Raw genomic sequence first — 23254 nt, 5'->3', positions numbered from 1 at the left:
TTTTCTCCTTCATAGTTAGGTTGAGAACTGAGGTTTCCAAAATTATGTGTATGTAGGTAAACTCAAGTTTTTTAATTTGTTACCTGTTGAGAAAACAATCATTTCTTTCTCTTCAGTAATAGTAGGTTTCTTACTTATTTTCCTAAACACCAAATATTCTCTACTGTTAAATGGTTATGTGCCCAATGAAACCCCCTTCACCCACGGGGGATTGAGCAGGAAAATTTAGTAGTGTTGACTTTTCTTTTAATCAGACTGGCAGTACCTATTGTAAGTTGATTTCCAGGCCCTGTAGATCTCATCAATCCTAAATACAGTAAATTAACTTGCTTGATCAAAATTGCAGTTTAATCATCAGCTACTTTCCCCTTTCAGTAGTTATTGTAGATTGCCTTTAGGTTGTTTTGTAATGGTTTGTAGTTGGTGAAGTATGTTAGAGGATATATTTCATCTGGGAGAAGTAGGGGGTTCATTTACCTGAAAAGCTTTAAGAATCAGAGTACCAGGCAACAAAAGCAAGCGTTAGTGTTTTTCCCAGCGGGCCTTTTATTCTCATGGTGCACATCCCCACACCCCAGCCCAACCCACCCCCATTTAGTTTGCAGGTGATTCCAGGTTTCCTAGGAGTAGGCAGGGGTTTGAGTGGGCTTTCCTTGATGATGCAGACTCACTTAAAACAGTGTGGGTTCTGACTCTTGTGGCGACTTACACATACCTGCCACCTGAGCTTTTCATAATGAACTGGATGTTCAAGACCCATTGCCGTAGTAGTACTTACTTCTATTTGGGACATTTTCTCAGTTCTAGCAAATACACTTGAATAGCTCACATTTTTTTGTATTTAATCTCTTATTTTTCTTTTGCTCCTCCCTGGTTTTCCTACTTCTCATATTTCTAGGTCGTTTGATGCGCTGTGTCCGCTGCCCTGTGGCATACCATGCCAATGACTTTTGCCTGGCTGCTGGTTCAAAGATCCTAGCGTCTAATAGCATCATCTGCCCCAACCACTTTGCACCTAGGCGGGGCTGCCGGAATCATGAGCACGTTAATGTGAGCTGGTGTTTCGTGTGCTCTGAAGGTAAGACAGGACTTCATGATGTATGAAAAGTCTAAAAAGAGATTAATACAATATTTTAATTGCACTGGAAAGTTTTCTTCACATTGCCACTATAAGAACTATTGGGAGGTGGTATCCTGAGTTAATAACATAGCAGAACTTTCAAACTTGGTTTTGTTCTCCATTAGGGAGAGGTTTTATTTTTATTTTTATTTTGAATAATGACTGGATTTTTATTAAAATATTAAACAATTGAATTAATAAAGAAAAATACACGAGAAAGGAAACAGAATCACTCTTGGAAAACGGGGGAATGTGGTCAAACGGTACAAACTTCTAGTTACAAGATGAATTAAGTTTGGCGGATGTAATGTACAGCATGGTGACTATAGTTAACAATACTGTATTGTATATTTGAAAATTGCTAAGAGAGTGGATGTCATGCAGGGACTCAGCTCCCGTGCCCCACGCAAGAATGCAGGATAGGGGCAGGCCCGGTGGCTCAGGCGGTTGGAACTCTGTGCTCCTAATTCCGAAGGCTGCTGGTTCCATTCCCACATGGGCCAGTAGGCTCTCAACCACAGGGTTGCCGGTTCGGCTCCTCGAGTCCCGCAGGGGATGGTGGGCTCCACCCCCTGCAACTAAGATTGAACACGGCACCTTGAGCTGAGCTGCCTCCTAGATGGCTCAGTTGGTTGGAGTGTGGGCTCTCAACCACAAGGTTGCCAGTTCGATTCCTCGAGTCCTGCAAGGGATGGTGGGCTGCGCCCCCTGCAACTAGAAATGGCAACTGGACCTGGAGCTGAGCTGCGCCCTCCACAACTAGGACTGAGGGAACGGCAACTTGGGGCTGAGCAGCACCCTCCACAGCTAAGATTGAAAGGACAACAACTTGACTTGGAAAAAAGGCCTGGAAGTAAACACTGTTCTCCAATAAAGTCCTGTTCCCCTTCCAAAAAAAAAAAAAAGAATGCAGGATATGGTGAGGCCAAAAAGGAACAACAACAGAGCCATCGATAGGGGAGTTCATACCACTATATTCTTGACAGCAGCTGGTCGAAACACAAAAGCAAACATCTGCCAGTACCCCAACGAGGGGTTTTCCTGCACCCCCGTCTTGCTGGCGGCCGGGCGAGACACAGAAGTAGGATCAACACAATCCGCAATCCACTTGTTAGCCACAGTCCGCTTCTCTACCAACCAACCAACCCCTAGCGTAGCCACAGCAGTTATATTAGTGGCTAGTGGCTAACCAGTAACAGCTGATGGCCATCTAATAACCGAGCCAGCACCTTTCCACATGAGGCCGAGAGCCTGGAAACTGCTCTCCTGGCTCTGTCCCCACAGCGGATCGTTTAAAAAAAATTGTAACTGTGTGATATGTTGGATATGTTACCTAATCTTATTGCATAATCATTTCACAGTATATACATATCAGGTCATTATGTTGTACACTTTAAACTTAGATAGTGTTATATGTAAACTATATCTCAATAAAGCTGGAAAAAGAAGAAAAAACAACAACTGGAGGCAAGAGAACAAATGAACCCCAAATTATCCAAAGTCCCACCATCAGAAAAAAAACATCGTTTAATATTAAGTGATATTACTCCAGACATCTGTGCATATAAACAGATGGAAGGTGTAGATAACTGGATAGAAACAATTCTAGAAGATGGTATCATGGTATAATTTTTTAAAAATTAATTTTGCATGATTTAAACTGAAGAAACAAAAGGAAAGAGAAAAAATTTATGAATTTCCTTACTATAAGGGATTTTAGTTCCTAAAAGGTATTATAAAGTGGAAGGGAAAAAATTGATAGTTTTATCTTTTTCCCCTTTCCTTCTTCCACCCCCCCCAACCCCCCACTCCCCCACTAGAGTTCAAGCCGTGGTTTCTCAGTCTAGTTGTGTAGGACACAGCTCCCCTGGCCCATGCTGGTGTTATGAGCCTTGTGCTCCCCCGGCTGAGGCAGTCGGTCGCCGGTCGTAGGTGGGCCACTCAGGGCAGCTCTCGCCAGCTGCCGGCTGCTCACACTGGCTGCTGGACACACACTGGCCATCACCCCATTCATGGCAGCACCCAGCAGCCCGCGGCAGCTCACGCCAACCTCCGGCTGCTCATGGCCGCCCAGCTCCAGGGAGAGCTGTTGTTCACAATCTTAGCTGTAGAGGGCACAGCTCACTGGCCCATGTGGGAATCGAACTGGCGACCTTGGCATTAGGAGCACGGCACTCCAACGACCTGAGCCACCCGGCCGGGAAGTACATGTAAAGTGGTTCTGTGATGGCAAAAACAGTCATGCGATTAAGTTGCCAATCTGAACTAGCTTCCTTGTTCATGGCAAACCATTTTTAGTTGTAAGAATGTACTGACAAACTATGGCTCTTTATACTTGGATATTTGTCAGACATTTTCATGAAAATGAGCCTATCGATTGAAGGAAAACAACTGACAGAAATTGTTGCCAGTGATAAAATATGAGTGAAAATTAGAATTTTGGAAAATATTATCTACCATCCTGAGCTTAATGGCTTCCTGGTATTACTGATGAAATCATAGTGACATTAACAAAAATGACATTTTCAAAGTACACAATGAAATAAATCAACATTGGGAAGATCTACCAGACTCAGCAAACCAACATTTTTCATATGACCAATGCATGATGTTAAAAAAGCATGCATATATAAAAGAACCATTCAAACTGCAAGACAGATCAATGAATTTTAATGTAATACTACTAAAAGTTTATTGATATGGTTTCAGATTTGACATTGCAAATGAAGTCCACCATGTGGAGTTTTAGTGAATAGTATCAAAGAAGGAATATGTACAGTTACTAAGCAAATTATTAAAATACTTCATTTTCCAACTACATGTGACATCAGGTTTTTTTCATGGACATCATCCAAACAGCATATTGCAATAAATTTAAAAATATTTGTAAAAGTGTGAAACACTGAGCTCACTAAATTTTTTTTTTTTTTTTTACTTTTATTTGTTTAAGTGTGTTTTTCCAGGACCCATCAGCTCCAAGTCAAGTGGGTTATTCAATCTAGTTGTGGAGGGCGCAGCTCATAGTGGCCAATGTGGGGATCAAACCGGAAACCTTACTGTTAAGAGCACTGTGCTCTAACCAACTGAGCTAACTGGCCGTCCCATCGCTAAAAATTTTTTATTTTGAAAAATACAGTTTTTTCACAAAAATGTTATTTATGTTAACAGTAGATTTATTGTAATTTAAAAATGAATTAATATTTTTAAAATTTTCTTAGTTTTAATCTCTGGTAAATATCAACATTTTTATCCCACATAAACAAAAGCTCTTTGGGAATCTCCCTTATTTTTTTTTTTAGTATAAAGTGGTCCTGAGGCCCAAAAGCCTGAGGAACTTCTGATCCCACTATTTAAGATTATCCTGCTGTTTAGAACACAGCGAGAGACTATTCTTAGGACATTTTTTTGGGCCCACGTATAGGAGAAAACTGAAGGTAACTATCCATAGTATTAGGATAATAATATGGTAAATTCCTAAATTGAAAGGAATCAATCCCTAGAATACAGAAATATGTTTCAAATTTATTTTCTCTTACCCTCTTCCACCAAATGTCACTTTTTCATCTTTTGGTTTCCTCTGATGATTCATGCAGTTTTTACTCTTTTATCTTCTGGTCGTTTCTTCTCTATATATCCTATACCGCTACCACAGACTGTCCTGCCTACTTCCCACCTGTCTACCTAGAGTAATCCTGTTGACTTCTTTCCTCATATTCCCCTCAGTTCATATCCCATTATGTCCTTCCCTGCAAAACTGATTCCCCTCAGCTCTGACCCTTGGCCTTTTTTCACTGGGTATTCTGTCTAGATTTGTTTTTATGTTATATCCTTCTTTGATCAAATGCCTTATTGCATGTGAAATACTTCTGGTATGTCATGAATGCCAGCTTAGTAAAAGGATTTTTCTACTAAGGCCATGTAGTTAGTTGGTAAACTGTGCTATTATTATATTGTGACTCAGCAGATAACTAAGCATAGATAGGAATGTTGTAGAAGTTATTACATTATTGGGGCAGTTAAACTTTTGTGACTCTAGGTAACTCCTAATGTCCCAGTGCTTGACTTATCCACAAGATGCACAAGAATAGCTAAATGAGTGTCAGAGCATAGAGTATAGGCTATATGTATTGAGTAAACAAGTTCTTCAAACTTGTTTTGTAGCAACAGACTTTTTTCCCAAATGAAATCTCACTCTGAATCTGAGCTCCAGTATACAACACAGATAAGAGAGCTTCTATACCATGTTTCCCGGAAAATAAGACTTAGCTGGACCGTCAGCTCTAATGTGTCTTTTGGAGCAAACATTAGTATAAGACCCGGTATGATATATGATATGATATGATACGAGATCTGGTCTTATATTAATTTTTGTTCCAAAAGTTGCATTAGAGCTGATTGTCCGACTAGGTCTTATTTTTGGGGAAACGCGGTAATAAGCCTAGTGTCTGAAAACTTGGATGGAGAGGGGAAACTTACATCAACAAATCACATTAGTACCTGTGATTTTAGTCACCAATGAAAATAACAATTATTGCAGTTGATATTTTGAAATATTTGCAGTCATTACTACTGCTAGATCTTATTATTTATGCATTGCAAAGAAACGTATATAACTAATCTCTTGTTCTAACATTTTGATCAGTGTCCTTTTTATTTTACTTATTACATTTATGTATTTATAAACGTTATTCTGAAAAGTGGTCATAAGTGCCATGAGAGTGCCAAACATAAGAAAGATTAAAAAGTTAGTAATTTAAAAAGAAGGAAAGAACTGACCTTACAGAGACTGATTACCTGTCAGACACTACTTGGCAGTTTATTCACTTGTTTACTCCTGAGACAGATTTGCTTATTTATTGTTCATTGTAGAAAACAACTTAACCGTTGAGGAAGTTAAAGCTCAGGAAAATAAATTTCCCAAGGTCACATGATCGTAGTGCTCAAATCTGACATTAGTTAAAGCTTGTGCTCTGTATACTCTGGTCGTTGTGTGTCATTGATATTCTCTTAGTGTGTTACCTTTTAGTGAAGAGGAAGTAATGTATATATGTGTGTATATACATACACAACTTTTAGAGGTTTGCCCTAACCTGATTTTGCCAATAAGATCTCATGTTTATTTGCTGTGAATCTAACAAACCCTCAGGGGTGTGGTTCACGAATATTGGAAAGGGAATGCTCTTGTATGAAAGTCTTTCTGAATAACTGATTAAATTACTAGGCCCTTGGCTGAGAGAGAAATAATTGGTTAGGAGCTGAGCACAATTTGTTTTAGCTGGGTCTTTATATGCAACCTTGTAATTCTGAGTGACAGAGTTTTTATTCTTATAGGAGGCAGCCTTCTGTGCTGTGATTCTTGTCCTGCTGCTTTTCATCGGGAATGCCTGAACATTGATATCCCTGAAGGAAACTGGTATTGCAATGACTGTAAGGCAGGCAAAAAGCCACACTACAGGGAAATTGTCTGGGTAAAGGTTGGACGATACAGGTGAGTGAGCATGGAGATTAGCGCTCATTTCTTTCACCTTCCCGTTTCTTGGGATCTCTTACATATAATACTTAATTTTTAAAAAATGATCTCCCTGATTAAGCAAGGTCCACCCAACCCCCCATTAATTTTCCATTCTATTAGGTTGGTGCAAAAGTAATTGCGGTTTTTGCAATTTTTATTAACCTTTTGAACTGCAGTTACTTTTGTATCAACCTAATAAAAGAATTCACTTTATGTTTGTGGTCATGGGAATAAACACATACTACTATAGAAAATTCGTTAATGAATGGCCTTACAAACACAGAAGATACATTGTTAACATTTTGGCATATTTACTTGCAGACACACCAGTACATGCACCTTCAAAATAATTGTCCTTATAGTTTAATACTCAGTTTTGTGTCTTGCTTTTTAAAATTATTTTTATTGATCATGCAATATACAAAAGAATATTGTAACATGCATGATTTTAAAGAATAACAAAAGGAACACCTGTGCACCTGTGTATGTACCACCCAGTTAAAGAAAGCGCGTTACTGTCCTTTTGAGTCTCCCTCCATGCCCCTCACACCCAGAGGTAACCACTATACTGCATTTTGTGTTTTTTATTCTTTTGCCTTGCTGTATAGTTTTACCATATGTATAATGTTTTATGCTACATGTTTTTTTAGACTTTTATATATAAACGGGTTATTTTTGCTGTACTTTCCCACAACTTTTTTTTTTTCCATTCACTATTATTCTCTTGAGATTTATTGTGGTCAGCACCATGCTCTAGTTCACTAGTACACTATAGTTACACGGTGTAGTTTACTTCAGCTCTTCGTTCTCATTTGGACCATGAACGTTTTGTCAATGTTTCTTGGTGTACACGCATAGGAGCTTCTCTAGGGCTTTCTCAGACTAGAATAGCAGGGTAGAGGTTTCCAGCTTTAATAGCTGATGCCAAATTGTTTTCCTAAAGTTGTTGTATATATGTGCTTTGCGGGGAGACTTTCTTGGTGCCATTGTTCTATCCCTTAGTAATTACTGAAAATTTCCTTTTTAAAGGCCAAATTGTATTTCATTGTATAGTGTACCATAATTACTTTTATTATTCCCTTAATATTAAGCATTTAGATTGTCATCCTTATAGATAATTCTTCAGTGAACATTACAGTCATAAGGCTTTGTTTCTATTTCTACTTATTTCCTTTTATAGACTCCTTGACGTAGACTAACTGAGTCTGAGGGAGTGTGTGTGTGTGTGTGTGTGTGTGTGTGTGTGTGTGTGTGTGTGTAAGCATGTGTGTGAGGATGGATGTTCTCTGGTTAGACTAGAAGATTGCTGAAGGTCAGACTTTAATGTGGATAGACAGACATTGCTATTCCTTATTTTATCCTAAAAGTAGGTTATTTTCCTAGTGCCTTGCAGTCTTCCAGAGTTTCCCATCTTTGTTTTCACTTTTCCCAGGTGGTGGCCAGCTGAGATCTGCCATCCTCGAGCTGTACCTTCCAACATCGATAAGATGAGACATGATGTGGGCGAGTTCCCTGTGCTTTTCTTTGGGTCTAATGACTATCTGTGGACTCACCAGGCCCGAGTCTTTCCCTACATGGAAGGGGATGTAAGCAGCAAGGATAAGATGGGCAAAGGAGTAGATGGAACATACAAAAAAGGTAACTATACTTTTTGTTTCTCAGACTAACGCAGACCTTGTTGCCTGAGTATCTGCTCTGTGTTAGAATTTACATACGTTCCATTAACAGCTATGTTCTGCCCTCTGAGGGTGCATGTGGCTGCAGCTATAGGATTTTGCAGGGAAGTTGACCCATATAACTCATTGTTTTTGAGCCTAACCTTTTCTTAACTGGAATTTCCTTAAGGGACGTTTTTGTTGTCTTACAAGTTCTATTTTCTCAACATCTCTTCAAGTACTGAAGTTTTGTAACTGTTTTATAGAATAAACATTGGTTTGCTAGGCAAGGGTCACAATCTCTAGCAGAGCCACATTTATTCCAAGGAGGGTTTTGTTGTTGTTGTTATTGTTGTTTTAGTTTGCTGGGGGAAATAAAACTCACCCAAAATTATAGAGCAAAATAAGATAGTGAAAGTCAAAACATAAATATTCTGAATCAAAAGAGATTTTTATAAGCTGTCCTAGCAGTGAAGGAGTGGGGGACATTTGGGGCCAAACAGGGTCAAATCAACTATGAGCCTCTGTTTTCTGTACTATATAATGAGTAAAGTTTGCTCTGATTATTTAGTGAGATAATGAAAAAGTCAACCTTCAGGGCACATAGTTGGTATTCTGTCAATGATAATTACCTTCTTCTATTAGTAGTCCTTTGAAAGGCAATACAGGTATCACTTGTTATTTGAATCTATTTGGACATTTAAGTATAAGATTTTGTCCACATGATGAGGCAAAAAGGGTTCTAAGAAAGTGAATCTGCCTGGTGAAGTGCAAGAAGATTCTAGGCAGGTGAAAACTTCCTGGATGGGAAATGAGAATGATGTCCATAGGGAAGAAATTTTCAAAGGTCCCATTTGCCTCATGTTACTTCAGTGGGTCCTCACCTGTTGGCCATGTGGTTTCTGTGTAGATAAGGGCTATCAGTACTAATACTGTAGCATGATTGTTGTCATCTTAAATGGTGAGGGACCCAGTCTCCAACATCTTTGTCTGCACAGAGCTGGCCACCACCGAGGCTGTGGGAGATGGTGGAGTGTAGGGAATACTGCAAGTCTGAGCCTGCTGAAGCTCTGGGATTCTCCTCTTTCTATTCCTTGATGCTGGGCTGGCCGGGTGCCTCTGCCTTCACGGAGCACATGTTTTTATAGGGGATTTAGACACAGGTACCAGCAGTCAAAATTTCATTTACTGAGTGTTGTAGAAGTGTGCATGGTATGCTATGGGAGCACACCAGGAGGAAGCCTGACTGTACTAGGGACCGAAGTTTGGAAATAACGTGTAGCTTCGTTCCTATGTGATGCTTTGAAGAATGAACCATAATGGTAATAGTTGCCGTTTGTTGTCAGACCCTGTTTAGTTTGTTTTCTGCATTAAATCCTTGTGGCAATCCTGTAAGTTAAATGCCATCATCCTTAACTTACAGATGAGGAAACCGAGACACATAAAAGTTAAATTACTTGCCCAAGGTCCCGGTGCTGGTAAGTGATAGAGGAAGGTTTCAAACGCTGGGAGTTGGGCGCCAGAATCCAATTTTTTAACCTTACACGGACTGTGAAGAAGTTAACTTAAAATGTTGTAACAAGAAGAAAGCAAATGTGAAAGCACATCTTCAGTCTAACATGCTGAGTTAGTGACCTGCAAGTATTTGGTATAGTTTAAGCACGGGGCGGGGAGCACTAGGCTATTTACCTGAAAAGGTAGGTAAGTTCTATGGTCAGAGCAGAGTTTTAGAAATCAATCTGGGTAGAGTGTAGGGACCATAAAAGGTGAGAGGCTGCCACCAGGAATGTCGGTGATGTAGCTGTTTCTAGTTCTGGGCATAGGTGATGAGCCTGTCACAGGGAGTGCTATGGGGTGGAGAGGATAATGGGTACTGGATAGACATTGAGTAGATAGGCAGGACATGCTAGAAAATAAGATGAAGAAAGAAGGAATTTTAGAACAAGTTAGAGGACTCCAGACAGTACAAACTCTGCTGCATGATGACAGAGAAATGGAGAAAAAGGGATGTATCCGAGGTGAGATTTTCTTTAAAGAATCTTGATAGCATGGGAAAAGCCACAGAAGAAAGGGGGGAAAATTGGAATTCTTTTCAGAGTTTTTAACCTGGGTCAGGAATGATGAATTAAAATTTTGCTTTACATGGAGAAGAATGAGAATCTTAAGATTTTGTTGGACTTTTCAGATATTACAATGTTTTAAGCATCTTTTATGCACTAAGTATAGGCCTTGAATGCAGATTATCTATGAAGGTCTGCCTTTGTATCAGAGCTAATAAGTAATAAGAGTAGGACCGGTGCTCTAGAGAATAAGCAAAAAGGAGAGGAAAACTTCAACTTTGGATTTCTTCCAGAGGAATGTGTCACATTACCTGGGGTACCTACGAGGCAAGATGTTGTCTAGAAGCAGGAGGTTCAAGACCAAGCAAAGAATTAGGCTTAAAGGCAGTGACTGCACTGAGCAGGTGCAGGCTAGTGGTTGTTAGGAGATGTTACGTGTGGGCTTTTTCAAATTATTTAACTTGTTTCTGTTTTAAATTTTCCTCTGAAGCTGTACTGTGCCCTTTAGTGCTGGATTATATTTTGTCTTAATGCTATATCTGAATACCCTGGGGACTATCACTTCCTTGAAAATAGAAGTCATATATACTTCTTAGTTTTCCATATAGTGTTGATGATTTTTGTCTAAAACATGGATTTTCTCCCACTTAAAAGGGGGGGAAGCGAAATCAATAGCTGTCCCCAGAGATTGACTTGTGCTGTGCGTTGTCTTAGCTCTTCAGGAAGCTGCAGCCAGGTTCGAGGAGTTGAAGGCTCAGAAGGAGCTGAGGCAGCTGCAGGAAGACCGGAAGAATGATAAGAAGCCGCCGCCTTACAAACATATAAAGGTAAGAATAGGCCTCCGGAGAGGCCATCCCAAGGAGAGACCCTGTATAGCTTGCCCTCTTCTCAGTCTGTTCATGACAAGAATTGGAAGCACAAGCATAGCCTTTTAAGTAGAAGTCTAAGCTTGAAAGAAGATAAGAACAAAGTGCCAGAGCACCATTCCTAGCACATTGTGAGCACTTTATAAAATCAATTGTGCGTTGATACTCTTTTTTTTGTGTTGCCTTGGAAGTCTTCTCATACAAGAAGATTGGATTAGATTCTGTTCATAGCCAACATCTTGCGTTTTGAAAGGACCAAAGAGCCATGATAAAAAATGATAAATGGTCCTCAGATAGTGTGGATAATACACATGGGTAAGTCTACTTGGGTAATGGCTGGTGACTAAAGATTTCAGTGACCAGGATGACTAGGATTCCCAAGGTCAGGAGAATTCATGTTAGGTCTGTGTAACCCTTAGTTACCTGGTACAAGAGTCGTCACCATTTCTTATCTGAGTCCAGTGGGCCCTTTGTATTTTTTATATATTTTTAAGTCATTTTCAAGAATAATTTACCGATTTAAAGATAAAGGAATAGAACAAATTTATTAGACATTTGAGTGTTTACTAAAACCTTTTTAAAAACCTTTTTTATCAAGTTGGTTTTGGTACTCAAATGTCAGAAAACATGAAAGAATACTATTAGCTCTGTTAACAAAATGAGATCACCCAGGTTCTTGCAAAATATTTGTGATAAGGTCATTCCTGGATACCATATTTCTTTTTTGTCATTAGAAATGCATTGTTTTTGTACTCACTGGTTTTGAGTTTCTGAAGTCTTATAGTCTGAGATTTCACTTAGAAATCAGTTTCACCACCATTTTTAGAGTCTAGTGTGTTTAAGTATGTTCCAAATTTTCTATGGGACATACTTAAATGAAAACACTGTTTGTTCTTTATCTGAAATTCTAATTTAATTGGTGTCCTGGGTTTTTATTTGCTAAATCTAGGAACCCTAGTAAAAACAGATTACAAAGATGTTATATCTAGTCTTCTAGTCTTTCTGGAAAGATAATACAGTACTTTGGGCAAAGCAGTATGAAAAAACTAGTGTGACCATTTCACTATTGCATCGTGCTTTTGTAATTCCATTTTCTTACTTAGTCTTTTTTTTTTTTTTTTTTGCATCGTTAGGAGTCATTGATGAATAATAATAACTGTGAAATAGTAAAATATTACAAGATATAGTAAACCCTAAAATTCCATAACATAGCTTAGATTTATAAAAGGGTCTAGTGGATAGAATGAGTTTCATTCCATTTTTTAAAAATAAGTAAATTTTCTTTTTGATCTTTGGTAAACCTCTAAAAAAGAATAAAAATTATAAAATACCAATCCTTACAAATAGTCAAAACTGCTGGGGAAAAAAACCTTAAAACCTGAAATTGCATCTAAAAGGATTGGACCCAGGTTGTATATTGAGAGTTAAATGGAGTTACTGTGCATAGAGACATAATACTAAATGTAGGTAAGCCTCAATAAAGGGAAAGTGATCCAGTTCCCACAGTCATAGATGTCAGATAACAACAAGGTAGACATTTCAGAGTAGCATATCAACCATATTAAAAGCCTGACAATTGATGGAGCAACTTCCCATTAGTGATCTAATCACACAATTTAGAGGCCAGTGTCTTCATTTTTTTTGGAACAAACATATTTCGAGGAAAAGGATTTAGAACAGGAGTTGGCAAACTCTAGTCCATGGACCAAATCTGGCCTACTATGGTTGGGGAAAAAAATAAAATATTTCCTGGCACATGAAAATTATATGAAATTCAAATGTCAGTATTCATAACTAAAGTTTTATTGGCACACTGTCATGCTTATTCATTTACATATTTGCTGCTTTTGGGTTAAATGTCAGAGTTGAGCTACGTGCACCAGAGATCTAGGGCCTACAAATCCTAAAATATTTACTGTCTGGTCCTTTACAAAAAAGTGTGTCAGTCCTGATCTAGAGTAAGCATTTACCTACAATTATTTATCTGTGTTGTTCTTACTTAACCATGTGTTTTGCTTTACTTGTTTGTTTGCTTTACGTTAGGCAAGAGATTTATGTGGGATTAATAACAGGTTAGATCAGATGTCAAGAAAGAAGGACTGAAACATACCTTTAAATAAAGAAAAGGAGGAACAGGATGAAACTTTTTTAGGGGGTTGCTGATGTCAGGTAAAGGGACCTTGAATCAGGGGTGAATGTTCAGAAACCCATTGTGTAGGACGTGTAGTTTCAGGTGATTGAACTCAGCTCTTGTCTTCTATCCCTGTAGAACTTGCCTTAGTAGGTTTATGGCTTCCAGTTGCAGGTGGTAAGGGTATTCCTCCATTAACAAGAGGTTTGCAGTGTTTACCAGTATTTTGAAGAATCTGGGAAGAGATCTGGCAATGAGATGTCTGTCCTCTTAAGTTATTATTAAAAACTGAGTTGAAAACAACATATTTGTACAAATTATAGATTTTATAATATTGTTAAAGAATAAGAGGCAAAGTGTTAGAAGTGAAACCATTTGAGAATTTAGAGGATAGAAATAACTGTTTAGGTAATCATAGTGATTTTAGATTGATTAGAATTGGTAATCTAGAATATTTGATGTGACAAAACAATTAAAAGGAACATTAAAAGAAAGAACTTAATTATAGTATCTACCATGTTGAAAGGCTGCTAGACCGTTTACATATATTTCGTATCTCACAAATGTTGCAAGGCAATTTAGGAAAATCACACAATTTCTGAATAGTCAAATTTTATGTATGGGACAGGTTTCTGAAGACTCAGACTGTTCCCAAGTGAAATAATACCAAGTAGGGGAGACTCATTCTCATAGTGTACAAATCCATCTCTATTATGGGATGTCTATTTTTTTCCTCAGCATTGTTGCAAGTACGTAGTTGTAAAAACTACTAATGGCTTCAGTGTCACAGCAGCTATATGACCTTCTATGTTTAATCACACTGGATTTTTCACTGTAGTTTTCAGTACTGGCAGCACTACTAAATAAAATGCACGAGTGATATTGCTGTAGTCTATTAAAAATATTTCAAATTACAATAGTAAATATTAAAATATATCTTCACATATAGGAACCCCTATTAACCCAAAGACATTTGCATGACAACCGCTTTACCACTTCGAGAGGTGGTTTTTTTCTATAGCAGCTAATGTGGCGCCACCGTGTGGCAACAGCACAAACCCAGTTATATATAATTCACTTGGCCTTCCTCCTTTGAAATTATGATTCTTTAAAATTAATTTTTTAAAAAAATTTTGTGGGACTTAACATTTTGTATGTCAAGTGAGGCTTTATTTCTATATCAAACTGCCTAAATTTTTATTTCCTCAAATTTTTATGGTGGTAAAATACAGGTAACATAAAATTTATCATCTTAACCACATTTAGGAGTTCATAGATATTCATAGTGTTTGTACCTATTGCCGCTATCCATTTCTAGAAATTTTTATCTTGTAAAACTGGAACTCTACCCATTAAACAAATAATTCTCATTCTCCCCTCCTCTTGGCCCCTGGCAGCCACCATTCTTTTTGTCTCTAATTTTGACTACTCTAAATTACATATGTGGAATTATACAGTATTTATCTATTTGACTGGCTTGTTTCATATAATATCCTCCAGGTTCATCTATGTTATATCATGTTTCGAAACATTTTATCTTTTTAGGCTGAATAATATTCCATTAATTTTTTACTGCACTTTTCCTATCCACTTATTTGTCAGTGGACACTTGGTTTTCTTCCACATTTTAGCTATTGTGAATAATGCTACTAAATCTTGATTGTTCAAAATAGTGTGAAATGTGGCTTGCAACTTGAAGGAAAAGAAACCTGCCTTTTGTAGGTCCTGAATTGTCTTGTGTTGACTTGCCTGATGTACTACAGTATGTGTTTCTTCTCCAGGTGAACCGTCCAATTGGCAGGGTACAGATCTTCACTGCAGACTTGTCGGAGATTCCTCGTTGCAACTGTAAAGCTACTGACGAGAACCCCTGTGGGATAGACTCCGAGTGCATCAACCGCATGCTACTCTATGAGTGCCACCCCACGGTCTGTCCTGCTGGGGGACGCTGCCAGAACCAGTGCTTCACGAAGCGCCAGTACCCAGAGGTTGAAATTTTTCGCACATTACAGAGGGGCTGGGGTCTCCGAACAAAAACAGATATTAAAAAGGTGAAGAAAACGTTTCTTAATTTCCAGATTTTTTCCTTCTTTGCAGTTGTGTAATATGAGTAATTCTTCTTGGTGAATATGGGAAAATTGATCATAAAGGAAAATAACAGTAGGGATTAACCTATTATTGTGTCTTGCCATGGCCTTCTAGAGTTTAGAGGTTTGAGGATAGATGTGCTCCATCATCTCTCAAAATCTTCAGTATTGATCATGTTCACTGTGTGTGAGGATGGAAAAAATGAGGGAAATTCAGAGACACTGTGGCCTTCATTTGCGTTTTTATGAAAATCCTAGCACCTGTAGTTAAGAGAGAGGGGATAGTGAGCACAGGATTCAGATGTATTAATCATCTACAAATAAAGTCTGGTTTTACTCAGGGAAAATAGGTTTGGGGTCATAAACCATGAAGGAGGGTTAGGCCTTCTCTAATGAAAATGCAGTAACATTTTCAACTTCAAACTTGGAAGAATCTGCAGATTTCTGAAAAATAGATAATATTGTGTAGTTTTGTGTAGAATAAATCTTATTTGACGTTTTAATAAAATAAATCTTACTCTGGTTATACTTTGTGAAGGATTTCACTGAAGTTTGTTTCTAGGAAAGAAAGTGAATCTGGGTTGGTCTGTTTGGTCATTTGCTGAGACATTGTGCCTAAGATGCAGTGATCAGTAAGGGACACGTTCCATGCTTTCATACATTTTACATTCTAGCATTCTAGAGCGGGGCAGACACTGAAGAAGTAATCAACCCAGTATGGAAGCAGAAAGGGTTTTGGAGGCATGTGGCAAAGGGCCTGGAACTTGCTTGTCTCTGAAACTATTTTAAGTTGTGACTTGAAAGATAAGTAGTTGTTGGCGTAAGTCAGTTGAGTGTTAAAGCATTGCGTAGAGGGGACAACATGAATGAAAGCCAGTAGGACTGTGATGTAGTGAGTCTGGAGGACAGTGGTGTGAAATGTGGAAGGGCAGCAGGCAGGGCACGTTCCAAGGGAAAAGTACATAGTTTAGGGAAATTGACTTTTAGGTGTTTGGGCAGGTAAAGGGATTGACTGTCCATTTCACCATTACAGTGGAGCCTTAGTGGGCTTCCTTCCATTTTGGTTGGTCTTTAGCATCCAGCGTATCCCTGTGTTTCTCCAAATGGCAGGAGTAGAGAGGTGCTTTTCATTGTCAAATATTTGAAACATCATATTTCTTATGTTTCTTGAATAAACCTTTGTTAAGTGACGAGTTACATGCACATGAACTGCTTTGGAGAATCTATGGAGAATAATGAATCTGTTATTTTCATTATTATTTTTTTTTTAAAGTAAAGGTGTACCTGTGAACACAGTTGTGCTTTTTGCCAGTAAGTCAAGAGCTGTTTCTTGTTCCAGGGTGAATTTGTGAATGAGTATGTGGGTGAGCTAATAGATGAAGAAGAATGCAGAGCCCGAATCCGTTACGCCCAAGAACACGATATCACTAATTTCTATATGCTCACCCTAGACAAGGTAAGTAATGGAAAGTGTTATTTTCAGACTTTGTAAGATTGTGAAATTAGTGTTGTCCTAGCCACAGTGTTTGTAGGCATGTCGTACTCTACCCAAATAGTGTCTTTCCCCATGTTCCTAGAGATTGCTCGATCAAGGTTGTGGATGGAATAAGTAAGTTTGCTCATTTCTGGTTATACGTCTGTAGCCAAAAACTATGCTGCTTTTAGCATTCCAGTGTAAGTTTTGATCTATCCAGTGTAAGTTGGGGGCTATATCTTTTAGTATTTTTCCTATCAGATTAAAACTTGAAGCCAGAAAAGTAAATAATCATTCTTTTATTCTACAGATTGACAAACTGACTGTTGATATTTATTTAGTGCATAGAGAAGGTCATATAAATTGACTATAGAACTCAGCTTATGGAACCCAAGTCAGCTTTCCAATTACAGGAATTTTCTGATGCGTTTCATTTCATTGGGGCCTAGAATTGTATTTGGAACTTAATGCCTAATTCTGCCATTCTAATGTGTTTATTTTTTGTATATCTGAGATTCCTTTTTGTACCTGAATATTAGGTACTGCTAGCTTTATTATTATCATCATCATTATCTTTATTTTTTCTTCCACTAGTTTTGCAACAAAACTCTTTCCTGGTGTGAAACTTTGTAGACGTTTATCAAATTGTATGTACCCTTATGGTTTGTGCAGTCTTCACCTCCAGCTGTTCTCATCTTCGTTTGGGATGGGCCTTGGCATCAGAAATCACTCCTTAGGTGATTTCTGATGTGTAGCCAGGATTCAGGACTGCCTAATTTAGAGGATGGGACAAGCTGCTGCTTTTAGGGCGTGGTCCTCGAACTTCACATATCAGAATCACCTAACGAGCTGGTTATAACACAGATTGCTGGGCCCCACCTCAGAGTTTCTGTTTTAATATATCTGAAGTGCAACCTAAGAATTTGCATTTCTAGCAAGTTCCCAGATGGTGATGCTAGTGCTGATGCAGGGAGTACACTTTGAAAAGTACTGGGAGATTCAGACTTTACAAATAGGAACTCCAGCGTGGTAGAATTCTCAGGAAGTATCTGATAAGCAGCATCTCTTGGAATTCTAGGACCGGATCATTGATGCTGGTCCCAAAGGAAACTATGCTCGGTTCATGAATCACTGCTGCCAGCCCAACTGTGAAACACAGAAATGGTCTGTGAATGGAGATACCCGTGTTGGCCTTTTTGCCCTGAGTGACATTAAAGCAGGTAAGAATCATTTAAGCATTCTGGAGTTAAGAAAGGAATTTCAGATTTTATCATCCAAAAATCCCACATGCCCTGTAATTCAAAATGAGGTTTGCAAACTCTGAGGGTATATAAAAAGACTTTCCAGATAGTACTTGGCATGGAATTTTTTTGTTGGTGGTGGTGGTGTGGTATAATATATATAATATAAAATTTACCGTTTTAAAAATTTTTAATGTGTCGTTCTGTGGCATTAAGTCCATTCACATCACCACCATCCATCTTCATAATTCTTCATCTTCCTCAAGTGAAACTTTGCACCTATTAAACACTAACTCCACACGCCCCCTCCCCCACCCCCTAGCAACCACTATCTACTTCTGTCTCTGTGATTTTGACTACTCTAGGAACTGCATATAAGTGGAATCATACGTATTTGTTCTTTTGTGAGTGACTCATTTCACTTAGCATACTTACTGTCTTCAAGCTCTGGGTATGGATGGTTTTAACGGAATAAATTTCCTGACCTTTTCCATAACTTTTATATGAACTCCCTGAAAATTGATCTGCCTTAGAAAGCATCAGCAATCCATGGCTCCTTATCATCCCTTTCACAGTTGCCCTTCACCCACTTTATTTTACCCATCCGAATTTTATGGTTTATGAACCCATGGCTACTTTAACACAAACAACTCACCTCTAGGATGCCAAAGAACTGGACATTCAGAGAATGCACAGCTCTGTCATGCCCAGCCTGGGTGCCTGTGCCTCTAAGAACTAAGTGTAGAGTGAGGTATTATAAGCAGGACATTATTAAGATGTTTGAAAGTCAATCTGATATGGCTGAGAGGCTTGAAAGTAAAGTAATATATATTTTCCATTAATTAAAGGAGCTTACTCTGAAACATCAAGGTTTTGATGAATTTATGTTAAGCATATATTCATACACATGACACCGTTTAAATTGCATGATTTAAAAGAAAATATTTAGACTTGTATAAAGTTAATGAATTTTGAATGTACAAAGAAGTACATAATTTTTCAAAATGAGTTTTGTAGGGACACGAGCAAAACATTTAAATTTAAAGATCATTCTCCTACATTCAAACTAAGAAGGGACTGGCCTAGGTAGTTTGTAATTGACAGTACAGTCCAATTACTGTGGAGGCAGAAATCCCAGATGAGCATCCTGGAATAAGACCAAAGTTCTCCTTTGCCCAAGGTGTGTTTACCTCAGGCAACATTAATCAAGATAAAATAATTAAAGAGCAATTTGGTCAGCTTTTGGTCTGTTGCTTTTTTTTCTTTCCCCTTCTTCCGCCTCCCCTCTCCCCACTCCGGTTCAAGCCCTTGTTTCTCAGTCTAGTTGTGTAGGACACAGCTCCCTGGACCATGCTGGTATTATGAGCCTTGCGCTTTCCCCAGCTGAGGCAGCCGGTCTCCAGGTGTCAGTCGGCAGCTCTCACTGGCTGCCGGCCACTCACGCAGCCCAGCGCCAGAGAGAGCTGTTCACAATCTTAACTATAGAGGGCGCAGCTCACTGGCCCATGTGGGAATCGAACCGGCGACCTCGGCGTTGGAAACTCTGTGCTCCAACCACCTGAGCCACTGGGCCGGCTCCACTTTTTTTTTTTTTTTTTTTTTTTATCAGTAGACATTTTTCTTTCCTACCCCAGTATATCTTTTTCTCTACAGTTTAAATATACTGCCCAGGAGTTAAGTTTTTCAGAATTTTAAAGGTTCTGACAATTCTCATATTTTTGTATTGTACTACTTCACTTAAAGTAGTAGATGATAAAGGTAACAATGTTTGAGCATCACTGCACTGCACTCTGCTGGACTATGGTACTGATTTTTTAAATGGTAACTTGTATCAAGTTTTTTGAATGGGTGGCTTCAGAGTACATTGGGTAAATTTCTGTTTTGTAACAAGAATTATCAAGCCAATGCTGTAAAAGCTACCATTTATCAGATGCCAGACACTGTTTCAAGCATATTATCTCAATCCTTGCCAAAGTGCTGTAAAGTATATGTATTATATCCATGTTACTTGGTTTCTTCGTCTGACTCCTCTCATTCTTTTCTTCATTCTTTAACCACCTGGGGGTCAGGGGGCATGTGGTTCCTCTGTATTAATTATTCAGATGTTACTCAGTCATACATGACTTCAGTTCCTTTTTTTTTTTTAAAGATTTTATTGGGGAAGGGGAACAGGACTTTATTGGGGAACAGTGTGCACTTTCAGGACTTTTCTCCAAGTCAAGTTGTTGTCCTTTCAATCTTAGTTGTGGAGGGTTCTGTTCAGCTTCAAGTTGTTGTTCTTTCAGTCTTAGTTGTGGAGGGCGCAGCTCAGCTCCAGGTCCAGTTGCCGTTGCTAGTTGCAGGGGGCACAGCCCACCATCCCTTGCGGGAGTCGAACCGGCAACCTTGTGGTTGAGAGGACACTCTCCATCCAACTGAGCCATCCGGGAGCTCAGCGGCAGCTCAGCTCAAGGTGCCGTGTTCAATTTTAGTTGCAGGGGGCGCTGCCCACCATCCCTTGCGGGAGTCAAAGAATTGAACTGGCAACCTTGTGGTTGAGAGCCCGTGCTCCAACCAACAACTGAGCCATCCGGGAGACAGCTTAGCTCAAGGTGCCCTGTTCAATCTTAGTTGCAGGGGGCAGAGCCCACCATCCCTTGCGGGAGTCGAGGCATTGAACTGGCAACCTTGTGGTTGAGAGCCCACTGGCCCATGTGGGAATCGAACTGGCAGCCTTCGGAGTTAGGAGCACGGAGCTCTAACCACCTGAGCCACCGGGCCGGCCCCAGACTTCAGTTCTTATATCTCTCCTGACAACTTGTAGTTCCACACTTATACTCAGAACTTTAGTTTATCCTTGGGGGTGGCTGCCTCTACCATGTCTAGCCACAAATTTCTGTTCTCTCTACTCCCATATCAGCTCAGGTAGCATAGTTTTGGAATTCATAGACCTTGTTATTGTCCTCGCTTGACTTTGATTCCTCATGGGTGGGATGGGGAAACGAGATAGAATGTGCTGAGTGCCATGCGAGGTGCCTGTAATAGCTTCGGCCTTGGTAGGTGGGATCAGAACTTTGCTGCTGGCTCTCCTTACTCATCCAACTTCCTGGGCTCATCACATACCTGTGATTTTCTGTCTCCCATGTATGTCATACTCACTCATACGTATCTCTTCTTTGGCCATCCGCAGTAAGTTCAGACCTGTCAAGGATTATTGTATATTGGACTCTTCTAGAATGGTATGAGTCTTTCCTTGGTGTACACTGATATTTTTGCTCTACCCTGTTGTGTGGTCATGTTTACATACTAGATGCTGAATGAGTTTCAGGTTATGCCACGTATCCTGCTGTCTTATACTTGTGTATATGGCTGAGGTATGTTATAAGCACACTAAAATCTTGAAAGCTATGTACATATAAATTGTTTAATAAGAAAAGAATAGAGTGATAGAATTACCCATCATTCAGTAAGTTCACAGTGGGTGTGAGCGGGGAAACGTGACCCTGCTGCTAACCTTGGTTAGTTTCTGACCCTGCTAGCTCTTGCAGTGTGAGCCTCTCACCAGGCTGTGAGTGATTCTAGTACTCGTATCATTCGTACCCTAAGTATAAGCCCACTGCTTTATTTGCTCAACCAAATAATCTACTTCTAATATTGGATGAAAAAGTACATATATGTTAATTAGTCTCAGTGACAGAAGATGGGTCAGTCTGCACTGGGAAATCTTTCTAAGATTAGACAATTTTGACTGAATGATTGTCACTTAAGCCATTACCCCTGCCCAGAGACAACCTCTTCATATACATATAAAAAACTATTGTGTTTGTTAGGCCTACCCTAACATGTTTTGAGTTTTTAAAGTTTACAAATTACTGCTATGTGCATTATGTCTTATTCTCTCAATAAGCTTGTGAGATTTTTATTTCTCCATGTAAGAGATGGACACAGGGCTCAAGTCACTCATCTTAGATTGTGGTGTTACTGGGATATAAGCCAGGGCTTAGGTCTGTGGGCTAGAGCTCTCTGGTATGACTCTGTACTGAGATGTCTGTCCCTTGAGCGCTGCCTGGTGCTCACCTTGGCACAGACCAACAGGTTTTCTTCATACTTCGCATTCCCGGTGCCTGGAATAAAGTGTAAAATAAGTTGTTTTTAGTAATATATTTTGAATCTGAAAGGTTAGAAAACAAATGAAAAACAACTCGGGATATTAACACCTCTACGGCCTTGGTAGAGGGAATCAAGAAAAGTTTGGAATAATTAGTAAAAGTTATTTTAAGTATTACTTGTTAATCCACTTACGTTTTTCTCTTATTAGTTTGTATTAGCTAATTAATGGTACAGAATTCAGAATTTATTAATATAGTGGATTTAGAAGTTAATAAAGTTTTTATTCTCTTAAAATTAATCTATTTTTCTTAAGTCAATATCCTTTGTGATTAATACAGAAATAATATAATTAAAGCCATAGATATTAATATTTTCACGGTCTCTTATACAGGCACTGAACTTACCTTCAACTACAACCTAGAATGTCTTGGGAATGGAAAGACCGTTTGCAAATGTGGAGCCCCGAATTGCAGTGGCTTTTTGGGTGTAAGGCCAAAGGTACCTTCCAAACATTTGCATCGGGAATAATGGTGTGGCCCTCCTGCCCTACTCAGTGCAGGCCTGAGTCTTTTAAGAAGATGTTTCTTTGAAATAATGACATTGAATAGTTGTCAGTAAGGCCGCTGGCAATTAACTAAGCATTCCGGTGATCAGTTTGATTATACGAGAAAGTATCTTTGGGTATTGTTGAAGTGTTTTGAGCAATCTGACTTCTAATTGGTGATACTTTTCTAGCTATAAAAAGCTGTAAAATAGGAATCTGTAAAGTGGTTTACTGCTCATGTCTTTATTGGTCTCAGCTGATCTCATTCACATTTCCTAGTAAGCTGCTTCTGCTTAGATTCTTGGTACTGCCTGCCCCTCCCTCTCCTTCCCTCTCCTTCCCTCTCCCTCCCTCTCCCTCCCTCTCCCTCCCTCCCTCTCCTTCCCGGTCCCTCCCTCCTCCCCCCCCCAATGAATTTAAGTTTCTAAACATAATATAACACTGTGGATAAACATAGGACCCTTAATCTTACCAT

The 23254-nt window shown here is 39.1% G+C and overlaps 1 protein-coding gene across 12 annotated transcripts in view; it reads left to right on the top strand.

Moving 5' to 3' along the window:
• NSD1 (nuclear receptor binding SET domain protein 1) overlaps positions 1–23254 on the top strand; it is a 141041-nt gene that overhangs the window by 112726 nt on the left and 5061 nt on the right. For all 12 annotated transcript variants that reach the window (XM_074313410.1, XM_074313415.1, XM_074313409.1 and 9 more), the window contains 8 exons: positions 899–1078; positions 6452–6608; positions 8065–8270; positions 11062–11174; positions 15126–15395; positions 16771–16887; positions 17984–18125; positions 22627–22733. In XM_074313410.1, coding sequence (XP_074169511.1) covers positions 899–1078; positions 6452–6608; positions 8065–8270; positions 11062–11174; positions 15126–15395; positions 16771–16887; positions 17984–18125; positions 22627–22733 — 1292 coding nt within the window. The remainder of the gene's footprint in view (positions 1–898; positions 1079–6451; positions 6609–8064; positions 8271–11061; positions 11175–15125; positions 15396–16770; positions 16888–17983; positions 18126–22626; positions 22734–23254) is intronic.

This window comes from Rhinolophus sinicus, linkage group LG10 (assembly GCF_036562045.2).
Source record: "Rhinolophus sinicus isolate RSC01 linkage group LG10, ASM3656204v1, whole genome shotgun sequence".
Lineage (NCBI taxonomy): Eukaryota > Metazoa > Chordata > Mammalia > Chiroptera > Rhinolophidae > Rhinolophus > Rhinolophus sinicus.
Note: the sequence above shows the minus strand (reverse complement) of the source record. Positions and strands in the feature narration are given on the sequence as shown.